This window comes from Oncorhynchus mykiss, chromosome 32 (assembly GCF_013265735.2).
Source record: "Oncorhynchus mykiss isolate Arlee chromosome 32, USDA_OmykA_1.1, whole genome shotgun sequence".
NCBI lineage: Eukaryota > Metazoa > Chordata > Actinopteri > Salmoniformes > Salmonidae > Oncorhynchus > Oncorhynchus mykiss.
This window is the reverse complement of record NC_050572.1, coordinates 40,807,341-40,831,473: the sequence shown is the minus strand read 5'-3', so window position 1 is coordinate 40,831,473 and position 24,133 is coordinate 40,807,341. Positions and strand designations below refer to the sequence as shown.

At 40.4% G+C, this 24,133-nt stretch overlaps 1 protein-coding gene across 1 annotated transcript in view; it reads right to left on the bottom strand.

The window, feature by feature from the left end:
- Window positions 1–16,627, bottom strand: part of nhe3b (putative sodium hydrogen exchanger 3b) — a 70,236-nt gene extending 53,609 nt beyond the window's left edge. The window contains 5 exon segments of the mRNA NM_001160482.1: window positions 1,814–1,991; window positions 2,472–2,550; window positions 6,366–6,526; window positions 6,819–7,121; window positions 16,295–16,627. Coding sequence (NP_001153954.1) covers window positions 1,814–1,991; window positions 2,472–2,550; window positions 6,366–6,526; window positions 6,819–7,121; window positions 16,295–16,496 — 923 coding nt within the window. The 5' untranslated portion in view covers window positions 16,497–16,627.
- Window positions 16,628–24,133: the final 7,506 nt, after the last annotated feature.

The window sequence follows — 24,133 nt, the reverse complement described above, 5'->3', positions numbered from 1 at the left end:
ATTGTTGTTCATCTCTAGATGTGGGCATAATATATTATTTTTATAATGGAGACATTACTGGATGTTAGAGTTTAATGAATAGCATTAAGAAGTGTTTGAAGTTTTGTTTTTTAATGTTGATTAGTGTGCTTTCTGCATGAAATTGTTTGTTTATAAGGCCGGAACTTTCATTTCTTACTTTTCCACATAATGGTGAGTCATCCTCATATCTTACATTACAAAGATGCCTCAAGGGAAGTAAAAGGCAATTGGATTTGAATCAAAAGTATATTACATTACCCTAAAAACAGGTGTGTAATTTGCAATCTTTATTGTGAGAGCCATTGTGACATTAAAAATCCAATATTGGTGTTTGGCCACCACTCATTGAGATCGAGGGGATCAATAAGCAAGCAGAAGAAGGATTTTGGTCGGCTGTGGCTATTATTCGAGCCACGCTTTTATTGTTCAGGTCGAATGGACAGTGAGGGCGAGGCTAGGTGCTAGGCTCCTTGCCTGATTGGCTGAAACATTCCGTGGTCCCGCTTAGCAGGAGGTGCATCCAGCCCCAGAGAGCAGAGTTCCTTTCATTAGGGAATTTAATATTGTTCCATTATTGATGGATAAATCCTTTTTACAACCGGGAAAGGTGGGTCATTGTTCAGGGCATAATGTCCCTACATAATGATACAAAACATGACCTGCTCTCTTTGAAATAGAAGTTATTCACAAAGTTTAGAATACACAATATAATTTAGCATTTCTACAGCACACAATGATCATAGCATGCATCAGTACACTTCTTGCCTCCCAGCCTGGATGCTTATGTAATGATTTCTCCCACAAAGCAAGGTTTTTGGTGTTAACAATAATGGTTTCCTGATTCCATTTGAATGTTTTGGATTCTGTCCTTTTAGAGCAGGGCAAACCATTTGGCGGGCCCCTGCTATTACTGTGTCACCCTGTCTTGGATCGAACGTGTGAAGTTGATGTTCTGCCATGTAATGGCCCTCTGGACTGTTATCTTGTAAAGGCATCAGCATACTTCAGTCAGTTTCACACAAACCATGAGCTTGCATACTCCCTTAAAAGACCTTCGCTTGAAAAACGAGAAAAAAGTGACAATAGCACTGTTTGTCCATTTTGAGATGCCATAACCACCTTCAAAATAGTCTGAATTAATATAAGGTAACTCAAGAAATCTGTCATTCATTTTGACCTTTTTGCCAAGGAGATCTTAGTTACGCAATTTTACACCTAAGATGTTTGGTGCAGCATTTCTCAATGAAAAAATGTGCATGAAATCGAGTCATCTCTCGTTGAATGACACCCAATACTTTATTGAAGAATCCCTACTGTTGACCAATCACCAAAAAAGGTGCATAGACTATGGCTACCGACTTCGGTCAAATTGGTGTGACCGAATAGCCAAAAAGTCCAAAACAAACAATAACGTCACAAAATGTTATCATAATATATGCACAAACTCTTCCAAACTGTTTCATCTGGGAAGCATGCAGAAGCCAAAGTGCATTGGGAATGGGGGAAAATATTTGCTGAGTAGTGTCACGTCTTTTCATCTCTACCGTTGTAGATGTGTGGGTATGGTCTGCCAACTGCCAGGCATTTGGAATTGGCCTGGTCTTTAGTCAGCCGACTTCCCTACAATAACTCCTTTTTTTCTAAGAGTGTACTAAGTAACTGAAACACATATCTAAAAACTAAGGCAAGGTAAGTGGAAATATCATGTTAAGGGGTGTTCCACTGAAAACCTAACAGAAAGGGTATACAGTAAATGGCCTAATACATCAACATAACAGTCAGAAAGACTTACGACAGGATAGCGGATAGGGAGAGCATCTCGGCTGTGAGGTAAGAGAGGTAGCCCAGAACGAAGATGAAGCCTGGCTCGATAATCTGGATGTTCTTGGTGCATCTGGTTAGGAGCGAGATCAGCAGAGCAAAGACGACACCAACCAGGGAGCCTCCAACCGCCACCACGAAGAATGAGACTACACAGAGCAGAGGAGGAAGAGAGGAAGGTGATAAAAGAAAGAGGAGGAAGAAGAAGAGAGTCAGAAGGACATATAGGGGCAAACAGGGAACAAAGTAAGTAATTATTAAATGAATACATAAAATGTTGGTTAGACCAGGGGTATGCAACCCCTGGGTTAGACAGATTACATACTCTATTGCTTGTTGCATTACCTTTACAGTTTGCTTAAAGATGGCACAATAAGCTGTACCTATTGACTATCTGACAGGGCTATATTTGTTGGCCTGAGAATCAAACACTGGCACCTTATTCCTTACATAGCGCAGATAAGTGCACTATATAAGGAAGTTGGAAAAAATGTATGCACTCACTACTGTAAGTTGTTCTGGATAAGAGTGTCTCCTAAATGACTAAAATGTCAAATGTAAAATAATTGCAATATATAAGGAATAGAGTGCAATTTTGGACGTAGCCAAGGTGTGGCGCTCTTACTCACTTATGCCTTTGATGATCTCTACAGCGTCGATTTGTGCCCCTCCAAGCGACACAAATGCATCAAACACATTGAACAGCACCTGAGGGAGCATGGAAATAAAGATGACCGGTCACTAAGGAGTTGGGGGGGTTAAGCAACCAAATAAATTGAACACTACATTATTTAATGTGTTACAATTAATTGAATCAATTGTTTAATGTAATCCATTAGATTTAAAATGGTATTCTTGGACTATTTGTATATGATTTATGTTATATAGGCCTACAAACAGACAGCATTCTCTGGAGCAAAGCATGTGACTGACCGGTGCAGTTCAGTCAACATGCCTTGTCTTGTGTATTGCCTTTGTACTCCATTTGTCGGGTTAAGGTTTCCAATGATGAATGTCATTACACTTGGATGTCCACATACTTCTTATTTAACACATTACAAAAAGTTAAGTGAATGTGTTTTGCAAAAAAACTGTAGTATACACATTAACTGTGTCCCAAATGGCACCCTATTCCTTACCAAGGGGCGTATTCAGACTTACCCTATGCACGTGTGTAACAAGGTTTGTGTGTGTGGCACCCTTGTGAGCACTGAATACATTTAATTAAATGCCAGAAAACACACCCACTGGGTGGCCTACCAATTTGATCAAGGAGTTTTTCGGTTCATTTATCTAAATCCCTTTAAATACTGAATTTGTTTGGCACAACATTAGTATGTAGCTTATGGAGAAGGTGTTCAGAATGGAGATGCATCTGCATATTCATCTGTTTCAAAACCCATGCGTAGATTTAAAAACACTTAGAGTGAAATATATATTATTTTTTATCAACCTTGGGCTGCATCATGGGACAAATACGGTTAGAGCGCCTTACGCACAAAATGTAAAAAAAAAGGTTGAATCAGCATTGTTTCAATGTAATTTATCAACGTATTGTGATATGGAATATGAGCATAAAACACATTTAGATTTGCAAAAGTTATGAAAACAGTACTGGTTGATCTAATTTCAACCAGCGTTGCAAAGATTGAATTGAGGGTAAAACTTTTACTTAAATACAATCCCACTGGGCACAAAAAATGTTGAATTAATGTTCAATGTAATTTGTCAACAAATTGTGATGTGGAATCTACGTGGAAAATATATTGGATCAAGTCAACAACTGTTGTTTTGAGGGTGACATTTTTTGACATTTTGAGGGTGACATGAGGGTGACATTTCTACCCCAGGATTATGTCATTATGGTAACCCATTTTCAACATAGATAATCCTTGTATCTTCAACATTATATCCAATATCAGAAAAGTTCATGCCAGGCAGCACCTCCTACTGGAAAGTTGATCTATCTACAGCTATGGTTGCTAAACTTCTAATAGTTATCCAAATTTCAGTTCATGTGTGTGGAGCAGTGGATGACTGGAAGACTGTGTCCCCTTTTCTCAGCGATACAACAAATGATCTATTACTAGTGTGTTCATATCTAAATTTTTTAAATATCATTTAAGTTTCCACATCACAATAACATCACTTCCAGTTGACGGGGGCAGCTCTAGTAGGGCAGAAATTTGATGAACTGACTATTTGGAAAGGTGGCGTCATGACAGTGCCACGTTGAAATTCACTGAGCTCTTCAGTAAGGCTTTTTTACTGTCAATGTTTGTCTACTGGAGATTGCATGGCTGTGTGCTCGATTTTATACACCTGTCAGCAACGGGTATTGCTGAAACAGCCGAATCCAGAATTTGTAGGGGTGTCCACATACTTTTGTATATATAGTGTGTTTCAACCCAGGATCCAACTAAAATAGACAATACATATACTGTATGCCTAGGGTTTCAAGCTTCCCCATAGTATGATGCTGCCTCCCGCATGCTTCACCATGGTGCCAGGTTTCCTCCAGACGTGACACTTTGCATTCAGGCCAAAGAGTTCAATCTTGGTTTCATCAGATCAGAGAATCTTGTTTCTCGTGGTCTGAGAGTCCTTTAGGTGCCTTTTGGCAAACTCCAAGCAGGCTGTCATGTGCCTTTTAACTGAGAAGTGGCTTCCATCTGGGCACTCCACCAAAAAGGCCTGATTGGTGGAGTGCTGCAGAGATGGTTGTCCTTCTAGGCAGAATTGCAAAGAAAAAGCGATATCTCAGACTGGCCAATGAAAAGAAAAGATTAAGATGGGCAAAAGAACACAGACACAGGACAGAGGAGCTCTGCTTAGAAGGCCAGCATCCCGGAGTCGCCTCTTCACTGTTGACGTTGAGACTGGTGTTTTGCGGGTACTATTTAATGAAGCTGCCAGTTGAAGACTTGTGAGGCATCTGTTTCTCAAACTAGACACGCTAATGTACTTGTCCTCTTGCTCAGTTGTGCACCGGGGCCTCCCACTCCTCTTCCTATTCTAGTTAGATCCAGTTTGCGCTGTTCCGTGAAGGGAGTAGGTCACAGCGTTATACGAGATCTTCAGATTCTTGGCAATTTATCACATGGAATAGCCTTCATTTCTCCGAACAAGAATAGACTGACGAGTTTCAGAAGAAAGGTCTTTGTTTCTGGCCATTTTGAGCCTGTAATCGAACCCACAAATGCTGATGCTCCAGATACTCTAAAGAAGGCCAGTTTTATTGCTTCTTTAATCAGGACTACAGTTTTCAGCTGTGCTAACATAATTACAAAACGGTTTTCTAATGATCAATTAGCCTTTTAAAATGATAAACTTGGATTAGCTAGACAAAATGTGCCATTGGAACGCAGGAGTGATGGTTGCTGAAAATGGGCCTCTGTACGCCGGGCCTCCAGCTACAACACTCATTTACAACATTAACAATGTCTACACTGTATTTCTGATTAATTTTATGTTATTTTAATGGACAAGGACATTTCTAAGTGACCCCAAACTTTTGAACGGTAGTGTATATTTAATCAATTTTGAATTCAGGCTGGAACACATTTTTTTTTTAATAAGTCAAGTGGTATGAATACTTTCTGAAGACACTGTAGCATGAAAAGGATGCAGGTCTTTTTTAGAGCTCTTCACAATTGCTATAATAATCTGCGCAGAATCTCAAACAGCATTGATTACTTGCACTATTTACTTTGAATGTAATCTCAACTGCAATTAAGGTCATTTGATTGTGTTTCTAGATGAAGCACAGTGATAACACATTAAGTTGTGGTATAAATAAAGACACTTTAACTTTTCTGTGCATTTAAATTGGTTGAAACATATTTAGATGACAACTAAACCAAAAAGAAGACATTGTTTTTCCATTGGTATGTACTTGTGCTTTTAGATGGTTGAAAGAAGTGTTATAACACATTGGGAATTCAACAAACTCCGTCTGCCTTTTTGAGTGGGTGAATAATGGTTGAAATCTCATTGATCAACATCTCAAGCAAATATGACCTAAGTGTCCACATTGAAATGACGTGGTGTGCCCAGTGGGATGACAGGCCCAACTATTGTGCCATAGGTCAGGTTCAAACTGTTACAGCTTGGTCTGCTCTCCATAATGATTTCATTAGCCTGCATGTCAATTTTCTTACATGAAGTATGATCAAATATGGCTGATATCCTGCAATTAAATAGATTTTTCTATGTTTTCTTTTGTATGTTCATGTGATATCTGAGCAACTCGAACATTACAACAAAATCAATGGTCTGAAAAACCTAGCTAAAAATGTTGACATGGGCTAGTTGATTAACTGTAAATAGCTCTCTAAAGTAAGCAATGACTGACAATAAAAAAGTAAAACTGCTGATGCCCTGCCAAATAACGACATTGCAGCTTGAGGCCCACAGTCCGTATTGACACCACCTATTGAGTATGGCTGATATAGGGTAAAGTGTGCAATTTGGGACGCATCCTAATAATGATGAATGAGGATGATCAAATTTGTGAGACTGACCACTGTGACGCCGTCGTTGAGAAGGGACTCCCCAAACACCAGGATGTACAGGACCTCGTTGACATGGACCTCCTCAAACACGGCAATCACAGCCACGGGATCCACAGCAGCAATCAGACTCCCAAACAACAACAACTGCAGGAGACCAGTGTCGATATTACCTACAGAGGCCCAGGGTAAAATATGTTATGATCTCAGACCTTTGATCTACCTTACACTTTAACTCTGAAGACCTCACAAATGCCAGTTTCAGTCATCGTAAAACTATAGAAGAACCTGTCTTTTATGTTGATCTGCTCTATGGTGGTCAGTTCAGACTTTGGTTGGCCTGTCCCAAATGGCACCCTATTCCCTATATAGTGCACTGCTATTGACCAGGGTCTTCTGGTCAAAAGTAGTGCACTAGCATAGGAAATCAGGTGCTATTTGGGACGCATAAGTTGCCTGCCTTACCCATGGCTCCGCCCAACCAGCACCCCCAAAGGGCGAGTCCCAAAGTGGCAGCGTTCCAGCAGGTGCCAATAACAGCGTAAACCAGGATGGCGCCCAAGTTGCCGAAGAACAGCTTGTTGGGCATGGAGTAGCCTGCGTCTAGGACGATCTGGGGCAGCAGGTAGAAGAAGAAGGTGAAGGGCTGCAGCCTGAAGGTCTGCACCTTGTCTGCTCCATAGATGATGCCGCCCAGGACCCAACCGATGCAAATGAGGAGGCCGCTCTCCGGGATCACTCTGGTTAGGCACGGGTTCAGCTGGAATACTGTTGGTGAACAGAGCAAGACAAGGACAAAAGAGACACATTCAGAGATACGCAGAGTGAATGAAAGACAAAAGTTAATAATTTGGTAGATTCAGGTGGCGCCAAGTCAAACAGACCTGAGCCCGGTTTCCCCATAGCGATTGTACTTAGGCTTCCGAATGTTTTAATGATGCATCTTTCCCACAATGGCCGAATATGTAACACGCATTTCCCAAAACATCATGCAGAGAAAACGTTGACTAAGTGCGTCGTGGATTGAAATAAAGGCAGCACTACTCTCGGATCAGCATTCTACTTTCATATTTTACCTAACATTATAATTAATCCACAATACTGACAAGGGATCAGATCCTAGAGAGATATTATCACCTATGGCAACAAATAGTGAGGCGGCTTATTATAATGCTTACCCTATAATAATGCACAAAATCAAGATTTGGCACATTATTGTGCACATGTTAAACATACTGAAATATATTGAAGCAAAAATTACAGACAGTAACATACAAATAGCTCAATTAAACTCAACTGAATGAGCATGAAATTGATTGTAAGGTCATTGAAATAACAGAGATACAGTGTGTAGCCTACACTGTATTTATATTTCTAATACAGTCATCTCGGTTTTCATTTAATCAAATTTGTATTTTTCATTTGTTAGTAACAATGAAAATAAATTGGTAACTTTGTATGTGTAGTCACATTTGTTCTGAAGTTATAGGTGGTCACAGATTAATATCTTGATTTTATGTTTAGCGGAAATCTTCTGAGAATAAAGTGACGCGGAAGGGCGCAAAAGTATCTAACGACAACCTTAGCTGTTCTACGAGTGGTCTGAGGCAGTCATTAAATAACAAGCTTTTTCAAGAGACACTTTAGAAACAATGGTTTGGGGAAACAGCTCAGAGATTTAATGATGCTCCTACGAAGGTTCTAACAATCAACTTGGCCTGAAAATGCTTTTGCGAAACCAGGCCCTGGGCACAGATTCACAAAACACTTCTTACGCAAAAACGTAAGGAGCTTCTTAAAAAAAAAAAGAAGTTCATAAGAAAGTTTAGGTGCAATTCCTCAAACATTTCTTAAGAATTTATGATTTTCTTAAAACTTCTCAAAGTTTTCTTATGATCTTCTTAACTATCTTAAGATGATTGTTGCTATGCAACCGAGTTAGCCTACTAACTAGCATATTTCTTACTGATATTACTGGTCAATTTCTTTTGGTGGGGGATTTCAAACAATCAATACTGATTTTTTTCAATTAAACATGTTCAATTTCTTTCATTAGCTTATTTTCTCACGTCCATGAGAATAAGCTATCTTAAGAACATTAAGAAATCCAATAACTTTATTTTCAAGAATCACATTTTTCTTAACTACTTCCTTAAGATGAAACATGGGAAGAAACTTAAGAACATTTTCAATAACTTTATTGAGGAATAGCAACTTTTTGTAAGTTTCTTCTTAATAAGAATAAAGTTAAGGAAAAAATGGCACTTAGGAAGAAATGTCTTCTTAAGATGGTTTTGTGAATCTGGGCTGTGGTCCCAAAAATGCAGCTCACTGCCTGATAAATCTTTGAAGTAAATTTTTCACAGCCAAGATGCTGGCATCATTTTAGCGTAGTTAGCTAATTAGTCAGGCCTCCTTACACTTTCTTGATCCCTGGAGTTGTATTCATAAAGAATCTTAGAGTAGGAGTGCTGATATACCATATGCTCTGTTGTGGCTTAAAGATCCTACTGCATATCTCATGGACTGGGAGGACCTGATCATAGATCAGCATTCCTACTCTAAGACGTTTTATGATTAGGCCTACAGGCTGCGGCCTCCTTAAAATAATTTTTTCTGTCCCTGGAATATGATTAACCAGCAATGTGCCGTTATAAATGTTCTCATCACTCAGTCTGGATTAGCGGAGAGAGGCAAGTTTTTAAAGTCGGTAATGCTTTTTCAGATTCCATGCCATCACTCCTTCTTTAACTTCGTCCACAGGATCAATTCCTACCAAGCCGGCTGGCTTCTATCTCAAAGTGAACATTTTCACTAACTGAACAGTAACCTCTGGATTTGTCATCCCACCAGAGGACTCAGGGCTATATCTTTTGCTTAGGTGTTTTAAGTGTTGCCTCTGGCAGCCTGAAGCTCAGTTAATAGGGCTAGGCTTCCCGCTAGTGGGACAACTTCCGGTGAAACTGGAGGGCGCGCAATTCAAATAAATAATCATAAATATTATGGATATCTCTAACAGTCCCCCCTGAGTGAGTTTTCTCATGCATGTGATGTCAGAATTAATTCACTAACCCCATTTCTGTCTACAGTTTTTTATGCGAGTAAAATATAAATGCTGACAGATAATTGGTTCCTTCGACATGGTGGGATCTTTTTGTGCTGGTAAAATTAATTATGGTAGAAATGGCGGTGGAAATGCATTTATGTGCAAATATATTGGTAGAAAAACCATCATGTCGAAGTAAACTTGGAGTCACTCGATTATATGGTGTGTGGCCATCCCACTTAGACTCGGGAAACCATGCAATTGATTAGGCTACAGATTAAATAACTTATGATGAACTTCACTGGGTGTTGAAAGTGCACAGTGATCTTGAAGGTCCTTTCAAATAAATATTGAGGGTCTGATTCTGGTCACTTGATGATCGATGCTTGACTGCTTTTTGACAAATAAAGAATATTTAACCATAGCTGCCCTCAAACCAAGGCACGCTGCCTGTTAATTATCTATAGAAAATGGTTCAACTAGTCAATTGTCCATTATTTTGTAACAGTGAGGTAGGTGCGTTCCACCTCCTCATTAATTCACATAGAAAGTAGCCCATTTCACTGTGGCAGAGGAATTCTAGGCTCATGTAAGGAAAGGATTAGCTAGATGAGTCAGACAAACTTCTCTCTTTGATGAAGCCCAAGCACTCTACCATTGTTTCTTCAGGTCAAGTATGCAGACATTTGCGCATCTCCAGTCAAAACAGAACCTGACAGAACCTTTAGCCCCGGCGCATTGCCTTCATTGTTGTTTTCCTTACTAATAATTACCGTGGGCATTTCTATCAAAGTAAGTGCCTTATTATCTTATTATAATAATGTTTCTGTATATCGTGTTATGTCATTTCTACTGTAACACACAGTATTTATGTATGGAGCATAATGCATTCTGTGTATTCCTTTATAACAACGGACACGCAAGGTACTGATTTCATAACCTTCAAGGTGTTATACTCAACTGTGCTTATGTAGTTAAATTTGTATATTAGTTCTGTAAAACAATGCTAATGTTAATGGCGTCAAATAAGTATTAGCTTGTGTTGTATTCTTGAAGCTGTTTAATAAGTTCTCCTCAGAGTCACCAGTGTAAATACTGTGGATACGTTTTGAGGGGCTGTTTCACAGACGTCAGCATAGGGTAAAATGAAGGGATTAATGACCAGCAAAATTTGAGGTAATCTGCAAGGAGAGCCCATATGTAAATCTATATGTAGTCTATATCTGCCTGCAATACTAAATGCTGTGCATTTCCTCCATCATATGCATGGCAAACACACTCCCCACATGTACTGTATCTGTCATGCCCTGACCTTAGAGAGCCGTTTTATTTTTCTATTTGGTTAGGTCAGGGTGTGATTTGGGGTGGGCATTCTATGTTGTCTATTTCTTTGTTTGTGGCTGAGTATGGTTCCCAATCAGAGGCAGCAGTCTATCGTTGTCTCTGATTGGGGATCATACTTAGACAGCCCTTTTTCCCACTTTCTATTGTGGGATCTTGTTTTTGTTAGTTGCTGGTTTAGCGCTACTATACTTTACATGTCGCTTAATAAATTCAAAATGTACACTTACCACGCTGCACCTTGGTCTCATTCCAACGACAGCCATAGCAGTATCTTTATGTACAGTGTCTTCAGAAACTATTCACATCCCTTTACTTTTTCCACATTTTGTGTGTTAAATTTAAAATTGATTATATTGAGATTTTTTTGTCACTGGCCTACACACAATACCCCATAATGCCAAAGTTGAATTATGTTTTTCAAAATGTTTACAAATTAATCACAAATTAAAAGCTAAAATGTCTTGAGTAAATAAGTATTCAACCCCTTTTATTTTGGCAAGCCTAAATACGTTCAGGAGTAAAAATTTGTCAACAAGTCACACTCACTCTGTGTGCAATAATAGTGTTTAACATGATTTTTGAATGACTATCTCTTCTCTGTACCCCAAACATACAACAATTTTAAGGTCTCTCAGTTGAGCAGCGAATTTCAAACACACATTTAACCAGAAAGACGAGGGAGGTTTTCCAATGCCTCGCAAAGAAGAAGCAGACATTGAATATCCCTTTGAGCACGGTGAAGTTATTAATTACACTTTGGGTGGTGTATCAATACACCCAGTCACTACAAAGATACAGGCATCCTTCCTAACTAAGTTGCCGGCGAGGAAGGAAACCACTCTGGGATTTCAACATGAGGCCAATGTTGACTTTAAAACAGTTACAGATTTTAATGGCTGTGATAGGAGAAAACTGAGGATGGAACAACAACATTGTAATTACTCCACAATACTAACCTAATAGACAGAGTGAAAATAAGGAAGCCTGTACAGAATAAATACATTCCAAAACATGTATCCTGTTTGCAATAAGTTATTAAGTAAAACTGCAAAAAATGTGGCAAGAAATGTACTTTATGTCCTGAATACGAACTGTTATGTTTGGTGCAAATCCAACACAACAATCACTGAGTACCACGCTTCATATTTATTTTCAGGCGTGATCGCTGCATCATGTTATGGGTATGCTTGTCATTGGCAATGACTAGGAAGGTTTTATGATGAAAAGAAACCGAATATAGCTAATCACAGGCAAATTCCTAGTGGAAAACATGGTTCAGTCTGGTTTCCAACAGGCACTGGGAGACACATTCACCTTTCAGTAGGACAATAACCTAAAACACAAGGCCAAATATACACTGGAGTTGCTTACCAAGACAACATTGAATGTTCCTGAATGTCCTAGTTACAGTTTTGACTAGGGGTGTACTGATTCGTCATACTCGTACTCATAATCATATCCATTTTATCACACTTGATACTCGTAATCGGATTTACTCGTGATTGTAAAACCCAAAAGCTTTAAATGCCGGTAAAGCCTATACCTCAAGTGTGCGTTACAGCACTATCACTCAAGAGTGCATCTCAGAGCGCATCGTTGTTCTTTCACTCATTCACACACATTGTTAAACGACCTCGACAGGTAAAAATGCACAAAAATAGCCTAATGCATGGCTGGCTACTACTGCCTGCATTTATTCCAGACACAGATTTAGATGAAGGTAGGCTAATTTGTTTGCCCCATATATTGTTTCACATTTGAGAGGAGCAAAACGTTTGTATTACAAAAATAAACAATCTACCCCTATAAAAATGTGGATTAAAAATGAACCATATACATTTGGCATTTTATTTTCTAATGATTTGTCTCTCGGCGAACATGCCTGTGCGCATTCAAATAAATAATAATAGCAAGCAAGCATGGGCTTGGATCACAACATAACACAGACGTTGTCAGCAATGGAATAATTATAATGACAAAGTAGGCCTACTAAACAATACCAAGTAGACAGACAAAAACAACCATATGGCCTCAGCAAAGTCGACAAGAAACAAGTAGATTGAACAACAATGACTAGATACGGATTCTATTTGAGTGAAAGAGAGATGCGTGCTGGCTGCTGAAAATAATGTTTCCCTTGACGGATAATTACAAAAAATACGAGTACTCGGCACACCTCTAGTTTTGACTTAAATCGGCTTGAAAATCTGTGGCAAGACTTGAAAATGGCTGTCTAGCAATGATCAACAACTATATTGACTGAGTTTGAAGATTTTTTTAAAGAATAATGTGCAACTATTGAACAATAGAGGTTTGCAAAGCTCTAAGAGACTTACCCAGAAAGACTCACAGCTTTAATCGCTGACAAAGTTGATTCCAACATGTATTGACTCAGGGAGTTGAATACTTATCTTATCAGGATACAGTATAGTGTATTTTTCATATATACTGTATATATTTATTTTGACATGTTAGACTTTTCTTCCACTTTTTTGTTGTATTTTGTGTAGATAATTGGGAAAAAAAATACAATTTGAATCCCACTTTGTAATAACAAAATGTGTAAAAATTCAAGGGGTGTGAATACTTTGTGAAGGCACTGTACCTATCTATGCACAGTGTATGCACATTTACACAAACACACAAAAAGTGTAATCAATGTCACATCTCAATTGTGTCTGGTGTGTACACTCACATTGATATTGACCACCATGTCACCACAACAAACAAGACCTAAACATGGTAGATGCTCCATTACCTTTAACAGTTAACATTCAAAAGATGACACTCCACAGCTCATATCTGTACATACGCATATACATTAGCACAAATTACATTGTCGCTTTTCTGTCGAAACACATAAATAAGTCCTGCATCAATTAAATGGTCACCTGACGTCCAAATCTGCAAAGAACAATTTTACACTAATACACGGTTAATTTGCTGTGTCATGACAGTGTAAAGTCATTGTCTTAAGCTGACATCAGCTTGGTTTATAAGATCTGTTATGTATTGATTATGACAGTTTAATGTTGGTTCTTATGACTCGGGGTAAAGTAAAGCGTCAGCAAACAAACTCTTAGAGCGTGACTAGAGGGTGGCAATCTATGGTACGATGAAATACTATAAAGATGAGTAGCCTGGGGAAGGGGATGTAAATCAGTGGAGGCTCCTCAGAAGAGGAAGGGGAGGACTGTCCTCCTCAATGAAATTTCATAAAAATAAAAATAGTTAAACAAAGTTATCCTTTATAGATAAAACTATACTAAATATATTAATATTTCATTAAATCATTTATTTAAACACACTATTTTTCAATAAAGGTCTATAGTAACTTCAACAGCACTCTCTTGGGTAGCATTATGGTGAAGCCGGTTGACAACTAGCTTCCATTTTCCTCTGGCTACATTAACTTCAATACAAAACCTAGGAGTCTAGTAGGCCTCACCCCCTTCCATAGACCTACATGGTAACTATGACCACTTCTGGAGGACAACCTCCAACCAATCAAAGCTTTTGCAGTATGAACTGACATGTTGTCCATCCAATCATAAGATTAGGATCAGAGAATGTGTTGTATTGGGGTTGTGCCGCAGAGCATTATGGGGGGTTCTATGTGTTGAGAAGCTTGGTAAGTCCTTGACATTATTGGTTAGAGATTGAGAGTGAAAAGTGATAGTTGAGCATTTTTTAAATATTATTCAATTCAAATTAGTTTCTTCAAATTACAGGAGAAAATGGAACCCAGAATAGACATGCTCTCATTAGGAGTGTGTGTGTGTGTGTGTGTGTGTGTGTGTGTGTGTGTGTGTGTGTGTGTGTGTGTGTGTGTGTGTGTGTGTGTGTGTGTGTGTGTGTGTGTGTGTGTGTGTGTGTGTGTGTGTGTGTGTGTGTGTGTGTGTGTGTTCTGTTATTCATCTGTGTGATGTGATCAATCGGTTAATGCCAGTTCAGAATGAAAATGATGTATTGTATTTTAACAGCAACAGTTCCAACCTAGACAGATATGTAAGAGTGTTTTTAATGGGGGGAAATAAACATGAATAGATATTTATATGGCTATTTAATTTAATTGTTATTTGTTTTTGTCTATATTGCATTTGTTTAAAGCATAAGGGGAATGAATGTACCGATATTTATGTATAGTTGAATATATTTTCCTAAGCTTGGGTCCCAGGAAAACACAGCATTTCTAATTTGGGTCCCAGGCTGAACATGTTTAAGATCCCCTGCATTAGAGATCTGACATACTGTATGGGATGAAAACGAGACGATTTTTCAGTCTGATCAACTGTAGGCTACTAATAATAGCAGCTGCATACAGCCTATGCACCCTGTCCATCTGCTCAGGTTAAACAAATTGGTAACGTTATGTATTTATAGTCCATTTGTGTGAGGAGAAAATGTGAATGTTATCAAATTTGGTTTATATTCCAACTTGGCTAGGCTGCCTATTCGTTTTCAATTCAAAATAATTAACTGGAATTAATCAACCAACATAATAGTGATGACAGGTCTACAGTTGCATAGGCCTGCATGATGCAAACATGCATTAAGCAAGCTCAGCCCTGTGAGTTTTATTTGCTATCAGTTGTTATCTCTGCGTCTGGATAGAGGAAATTCCCCTCTTAATCTAGTCTAAATATAATTCATATAAACAAGTTTTAAGGTTATTGCAGTTTGACAGGATTTTCATCCCCCCAGGGCCAGGAGTTTTTTTCAGGAGTTTTTTTAAACCATGTCACCTGATTAGGAAAAACAGGTCCCTTCATAGGCTGGGATGGTGCAACCAGTCTGCTTGCAGTTGTCAGTTATTGTCAGGTATGTGGATGATCAGGGCTTTATTCAGGAATGTTTTTTTGTATACTTTGATGTGTTGGTTGGGCAAGATTTGCAGTCTGTGTTTGACTTTGTGAATTCTGATTTGTCTGAGTTTCACTTCATGAAGAAACTCATTGCCCAAACCTACGATGGCACAGCTGTAATGGAATGTATCTGCTATTTGTATTTACAGCTAAGTCCCCTCCAGTCAACTATTGTCAACTCTCTCCTGATATGAACTGATGCCACTTCTCATGTGCCTGCTCATCTACTGGCACATTGAATGTTTCCTCTCCAAGCACTGTGAGTACCCATATCAATTTTCTCTCATTACTGTATGTAGAGTCAATCACACACACAAACACAATCACATTATTACACATCAATGATTTTACTTGCTTGGACTAACTCATTCTCAGATCTTTTGTGTAACTGTGTAGTGTATTGTGTTATTGTTTTTTTGTCTTCCCTGTCAAATCCTGTCCTGCCCTCAGTGGAAGAGTTGAGCTCTTCTCCAACACCATCCATCCATGATGAGCCTGTCCTGCACTGAAGCCTATGAACACCTCAACCCCTGTCCTGCACTGACGTCAAGCCTCTGAACACCCCAACTCATGCCTCATACCCTCATTTGTCGTCTCCGTGTGTTCCGAGCATATACCGTGAGTCTCCCATCCTCCTTAATTTTTCAAGTCACCAGCTTCCACTGATGTACATGTATGGAACTCACCGAGTTTGCAGAGCCAGCTGACCAGGACCCAGAGTGCCACCAGGTATGGGAAATGAATTTCCTCCCACTTCCAGATAACGATGGGGAGGGTGGTGATAGTATGTTCTGTTCCATTTCCTGTGGCCTCAGATGCCAGGCTGGGCCTACTAATGGCAAGCAGTACCATCACCAGGACGAAAGTGGAGCGCCACAGAGCTGGCATCTTCAAGCTGGATGCTTTTCAAATCTTGAGCTTTGATCAATCTTGGTGTCTGTCTCTCTCCCTCTCTGTCCTCTGTCACTGACTATCTGAATTGTCACTGCTGGCCCTAAGTATGTTTGCTCCTCTCTGTCCTTGATCAGGTTAGAGTACACCTTTTCACTGCAGGTGAAAGCCCCTCCCACTCTTTAGCCAGACAGGCTAGTTGGGCCACTTCTTCGATACCAGGGTGCAGTTCTACCCAACCTTTACCACCCTGTTGTTTTTCATTGGCTCAGGACACCAGAGGCATCATCCCAATAGGGGTCAAACGGGTACGTGCCCCCTCATATTTGTCCTGTTTAAAATATATATATATAATAATAAGAAAAACATATTACATTTTTTTGTTAGTTTTGTTGTTGTTTCTCTGTAATACTACTATCCACCTAGCACTTTTATTAAGTTTTATTTACTATTTGTATTTATTTGTAAGGCAGGAGCTACTCGTCCTGGGGTCCAACCACATTATGGCACTTACATCACACATAAAACAAAAGATAAAACAGTACATAATATAACATTACACCACTACATATATACAATACAAAATGTATAATACCACCATACAACAATATTTAAATGTACGCGTGTATAGAGTGCGTGTGCTAGCATGTGTGTGTGTATGCCTGTGTCTGTACCTGTGTGTGTGTGTCTTCACAGTCCCCGCTGTTCCTTAAGGTGTATTTTTATCTGTTTTTAAAATCTGATTCTACTGCTTGCATCAGTTACCTGATGTAGAATAGAGTTCCATGTAGTCATGGCTCTATGTAGTACTGTCCCTCTCCCATAGTCCCATGTGAAGAGACCTCTGGTGGCATGTCTTGTAGGGTATGCATGGGGTGTCTGTGCTGTGTGCTAGTAGTTTAAACAGATGACATGTCAATACTTCTTAAAAACTTCTTACAAAAGTAGTGATGAAGTCAATCTCTCCTCCACTTTGAGCCATGAGAGATTGACATGCAAATTATTAATGTTAGCTCTCCATGTACATTTAAGGGCCAGCCGTGCTGCCCTGTTCTGAGCGAATTGTAATTTTCCTAAGTCCCTCTTTGTGGCACCTGACCACACGACTGAACAGCAGTCCAAGTGTGACAAAACTCGGGCCTGTAGGACATGCCTTGTTGATAGTGATGTTAAGAAGGCAGAGCAGAGCTTTATTATCGACAGACTTCTCCCAATCTTAGCTACTGTTGTATCAACATATTTTGACAATGACAGTTTACAATCCAGGGTTACTCCAAGCAGTTTAGTCACCTCAACTTGCTCAATTTCCACATTATTCATTAAAATGTTTAGGGTTTAGTGAATGATTTGTCCCAAATATAATTATTTTAGTTTTTGAAATATGTAGGACTAACTTATTCTTTGCCACCCACTCTGAAAATAACTGCAACTCAAGTTAAATAAAGGTGAAATAAATTTAAAAAAGTGTTGCAGTCATTTCAGTCGCTGTAGTAGCTGACGTGTATAGTGTTGAGTCATCCGTATAGATAGACACACTGGCTTTACTTAAAGTTAGTGGCATGTCATTAGTAAAGATTAAAAAGTAAGAGGCCTAGACAGCTGTCCTGTGGAATTCCTGATACTACTTGGATTACAGTGCCTTTGGAAAGTATTCAGACCCCTTGACTTTTTCCACATTTTGTTAAATTACTGCCTTATTCTAAAATTGATTAATTTGTTTTGTTTTTCCCCTCATCAATCTAGACACAATACCTCATATTGACAAAGCAAAAACTGGTTTTTAGAAATGTATCTTAATTTATTACAAATTAAAACTGAAATATCACATTTACATAAATATTCAGACCCTTTACTCAGTCATTTTTTGAAGCACCTTTGGCAGCGATTACAGCCTCTAGTCGTCTTCTGTATGACTACAAGCTTGGCACACCTGTATTTGGGGAGTATCTCCCATTCTTCTCAGCAGATCCTCTCAAGCTCTGTCATGTTGGATGGGGAGAGTTGCTGCACAGCTATTTCCAGGTCTCTCCAGAGATGTTCGATCTGGTTCAAGTCTGGGCTCTGACTGGGCCCCTCAAGGACATTCAGAGACTTGTCCGGAAGCCACTCCTGCACTGTCTTGGCTGTGTGCTTAGGGTCGTTGACCTGTTGGAAGGTGAACCTTCGCCCCAGTCTGAGGTCCTGAGCACTCTGGAACAGGTTTTCATCAAGGATCTTTCTATACTTTGCTCCGTTCATCTTTGCCTCGATCCTGAATAGTCTCCCAGTCCCTGATCAAAGGAATGTTTCTGGTCTGTGTCCGGTCCAAGCTTAACATCTCCAAGGAGACGTCGTTGCCAGAGGACGCTGTCTTTGACTTCCACGTCGAGTGACATATGGCTGGGTGGTAAACAGAGAAACAGACGAGCATTTCGCTACACTCGCATTAACATCTGCTAACCATGTGTATGTGACAAATAAATTTGATTTGATTTGGTAGGCTCGAGAACAGGAACATCCATCAAGTCATCCAGGATTATCCTTCTAGCTCCATTCTCTAGGGAAGGGGGAGACCCATTCGGGAGGGATCCCTGCAGAGTACCAGCCATGCGGCTGTGGAGAGCCGAAACGGCGGCAACACTTCCACTAGACCAGAGCGGCGTCCGGCTACTGGGGTAGAAGTTAAATAAAAAGTAGGCGCCCATGGATTCCCCAGTGGCTTGTCCAGGTTCGCTACTTGTTTGCCACTTCGCCCCTGTAGTCCTCTGTAAGCAAACAGTTGTTACATTAAAAGTCTGGGTGGTCCATATTGTCCCGGAATAAAGCAAAATAAACACAGCTCCTGCAGCGTTGAAAATGTTTGATAGCATCCTCCATTTGAGGCTCCAGGCTAGCTGGGCTAGCTAAGCCAGGTAAGGCTACACCAATCACACCAATCACACAAATAATTTGAATTCACAATTTGAAACATTTATGACAGTGTCGAGTATAATAACTCAGGCTACTTAGTGGCAAACTGATTCTGATCCTCTGGATAGGGATTCGGATTTGTTAATCCAATCTGACCTTTAATAATAATTAAATGTCTTTTTTTTATGCTGAAAATCTGGATTATCTTGATCCCTCTGGAAGGGGGATTTAGAATGTCATTACAACTAAGACATATCAATGTAACTAAGATGACAATGTTTAAAAAACGACCTATGGCTGAAAATAGGCAATTGAGGTGGCTTATTACCCAGTAATAATGCACTAAATCACATATTGGACACATCATTGCGCACATGTTGTCACACATCATTAAACAGGCAAACAGACAGTAGCTTAGTGGTCAAATCGAACTCATTTGATCTAAGATGGCATTACAGGGGATATCAGATGTTTTATTTAGTTTTTTATGCTGATTTCAATTTTTTTTGTAACATAATGTCTCCCCTATCATTTCCTATGAACAAAACCAGCTTCTGGAGATCAGAACAGCGATCACTAACCACGATTTGGATGACAATTTCTACTTCAACAAGTCGTCACGGACCAGGCCCTAATCCCCGGGATTCAAAAAAGGAAGTGACGGCGCAGAGGCAAAAGAGCAGGCATCCTGACTAAACCTCAATGGTGTGCAAATAAACCGCCTCTACCCTCCGTTCTGTTTGCTAACATACATCCACTAGTGAACAAACTGGATGAACTCTGTTCAAAATCGTATCAACAGGACCTGAAGAACTGTAATAGTCCATGTTTCACGGAGTCGTGACTGAACAAGGATATGGATAATATACATCTTGCTGGCTTTTCCATGCATCGTCAAGACTTCTTGGCAGCCTTGGTTAAGATGAGGGGGGAGGGGTGTCTTTGTTAACCACAGCTGGTGTGCGATTTCTAATATTAAGGAGGTCTCGAGTTTTTACTCACCTGAGTTAGAATAACTCATGATAAGCTGCAGACCATACTATTTACCAAGGGAGTTTTCGTATATAATTTTCATAGATGCTGGCGCAAAGGCCGCACTCAACGAGCTGTATAGGGCCATAGGCAAACAAGAAAATGCCCACCCAGAGTCAATGCTTGTTGTGGCCGATGATTTTAATGTAGAGAAACTAAAATACGTTTTACCCAAAAAATAATCCAGCATGTCACCCTGTGCAACTAGAAGCAACAACATTTATATCACCTTTACTTCACAAACAGAAGCACATGCAAGGCTCTCCCTCACCGTCCCTTTAGCAAATCTGACCATAACTCTATCCTCCTGATTCCTGCTTTCCCAAACAGGAAGAAACAATTATGAAAGTGGTCTGATGAAGCGCTTTCTAAGCTACAGGACTGCTTCACTAGCACTGGAATATGTTCTGGGATTCATCCGATAACAATGGGGAGTTTACCACATCAGTCACCGGCTTCCTTACCAAGTGCATCAATGTAGCCCCCACAGTGACCATGCGTACATATCCCAACCAGAAGCCATGGATTACAAGCAACATCCGCACTGAGATAAAGGCTGGAGCTGCCGGTTTCAAGGAGCGGGACACTAACCCGGACACTTATAAGAAATCCCGCTACAACCTCCGACGAGCCATCAAACAGGCAAACCTTCAATAGAGGACGAAGATCGAACCCTACTACGCCGGTTCTGATGCTCGTCAAATGAACCAGGGCTTGCAAACTATAATGGATTACAAAGGAAAACCAGGCTGCGAACTGCCCAGTGACACAAGCTTACCAGACGAGCTAAATGCCTTCTATGCTCGCTTCAAGGCAAGCAACACTGAACCATCCATGAGAGCACCAACTGTTCCGGATGACTGTCCATAGCCATAGCCGATGTTAGTAAGACCTTTAAACAGGTTAACATTCACAAGGCCGCGGGGCCAGACAGATTACCAGGATCCGTACTTTGCACATGCACTGACCAACTGGCAAGTGTCTTCACTGACATTTGTAACCTCTCCCTGATACCGTCTGTAATATCTACATATTTCAAGCAGACCACCATAGTACCATTTCCCAAGGACATGAAGGTAACCTGTCTAAATGACTATCGCCCCGTAGCACTCACATCTGTAGCCATGAAATGCTTTGAAAGGCTCACATCACATCATGGCACACATCAACATCATCATCCCAAACACCCTGGACACATTCCAATTCACATACCGCCCCACCAGATACACAGCTGACGCAATCTCTTTTGCACTCCATACTGCTCTCTCCCACCTGGACAGGAGGAACACCTACAGTGTATGTGAGAATGCTGTTCATCAACTACAGCTCAGCGTTCAACACCATAGTGCCCTCCAAGCTCAACTGAACACCTCCCTCTGCAACTGGATCCTGGACTTCCTGACGGGCCGTCCTCAAGTGGTGAGCATAGGCATATCATATTCACCACGCTGACCCTCAACATGGGGGCCCCTTAGTCTCCTCCTGCACTCCCTGTTCACTCAGGTTCCGTGGATGCCATGGCGCCATATGGCAGCCTTGGTTGTTTACTTCTGCTAATTTACTCCTGCTAATTTAATCTTCAATGTTTTTCTATGTACACATTTTACTTCAACTTTAATTTTATGGTAGCTTATCAAGTCTACATAGTAAATATCTTGAAATCCTATAAGGAAAATGCTAAACTGGATGATTAAACAGACTTCTTCATCAAACTGCTCAGCATCCCAGAGCTACTCACTGACATTCTTAATTAAGAAGTTTTCAAAAGATGCGGACACCCATTACTTTCGACATTAAGGATTTTCTCAAAGCTCACAGTATACTTCGCCAGAGAGGATGCCGGAGAGGGAAGAGAGCAAGTCGTAACTCCCTGTATATTCAAACTATTGTTGGAAATAGACCCTCCGAGTGCTCCCAAACTTTAAATAATGTACTCCCACATCAGACAGACACGCGAAACTTAATTGACATCTAGACCATTGTAAACCAGCAAGATCCCATCCAGCCAATTTGTCACAACTGTGGGAAGCATTGGAAGCATGGGCCAGCATCCCTGTGGAACGCTTTCAACATCTTGTAGAGTCCATGCCCTGATAAATTGAGGCTGTTTGGAGGGCAAAAAAAGCTGTGTGGGGGGGCTAGAAGCAACCTTGTCCATTAACCTGTTGAGTGTAGGGGGCAGTATTTTGATGTTTGGATGAAAAACGTACCTAAATGAAACTGAATATTTCTCAGGCCCAGAAGCTAGAATATGCATAACAGAATTGATATTGCAGGCGAAAACCTGAGGAAAATCCAACCCGGAAGTGCCTCTTATTTGGAAAGCTCCCAGTTCCATTGCATGCCTTCCCTCCATTTAAAGGGATATCCACATGGTGTGAACAGTCTTTAGACATAGTTTCAGCCTTTTATTCTGAAAAATGAGCGAGAACGATCACATCGCGTCAGTGGATGGCTGTGTGTCCCCAGAGTTTTGCATGCGCAACAGCTTGGAGCAGACATTTTCTCTCTCTCTCCTATTGAAAAAGCTACGGTCCGGTTGAAATATTATCAATTATTTATTGTAAAAACAACCTGAGGATTGATTATAAAAAACATTTGACATGTTTCTACGAACTTTACGGATACTATTTGGAATTTTCGTCTGCCCGTCATGACCTGCACGAGCCTGTGGATTTCTGAACAAAACGTGCCAACCAAATGGAGGTTTTTGGATATAAAAATAATCTTTATCGAACAAAAGGAACATTTATTGTGTAACTGGGAGTCTCGTGAGTGCAAACATCCGAAGATCATCAAAGGTAAGCCATTCATTTTATTGCTTTTCTGACTTTCGTGACCAATCTACTTTGCTGCTAGCTGTTTGTAATGTTTTGTCTGCTGGGACAGATGTCCTCACATAAACACGGTTTGCTCTCGCTCTACAGGTTTTTTGAAATCTGACACGCCAGGTGGATTAACAACAAGCTAAGCTGGTGGCCTCCCGGGTGGCGCAGTGGTTAAGGGTGCTGTACCAGCTGCTGCGCCAGCTGTGCCATCAGAGTCCCTGGGTTCGCGCCCAGGCTCTGTCGTAACCGGCCACGACCGGGAGGTCCGTGGGGCGATGCACAATTGGCCTAGCGTCATCCGGGTTAGGATGGGGTCCTAGGTCCTTGTCTCATCGTGCACCAGCGACTCCTGTGGCGGGCCGGGCGCAGTGCCAAGGTTGCCAGGTGTAGCCTCCGACACATTGGTGCGGCTGGCTTCCGGGTTGGATGAGCGCTGTGTTAAGAAGCAGTATGGCTGGTTGGGTTGTGTATCGGAGGACGCATGACATTCAACCGAGCCCGTACGGGAGTTGTAGCAATGAGACAAGATAGTAGCTACTACAACAATTGGATACCACGAAAAAGGGGTAAAAATTAAAAATAAATAAATACAAATAAAAAAACATTATATTGCACTTGTGATTTCATGAAAATTAAATATTTTTAGTAGTGGAGGAGGCATTAGAGATAGCATCCATGTCATACATCTCTGTCCTAGAATATTTGGAGTGCCTGTGGTTTTGGGTGAGACCTTGCCACCGGCCTCGCCTCCTCTCTATTGCCATATGTACTGTTTACATCCCCCCTCAGTTTCCTCACCAAAATACGTTGAGACCATCTTATAGAGACCATCATCAGACTTATTAAAAATGGAGTATCCTAACTATGGTCTTGTCACACTCTTGT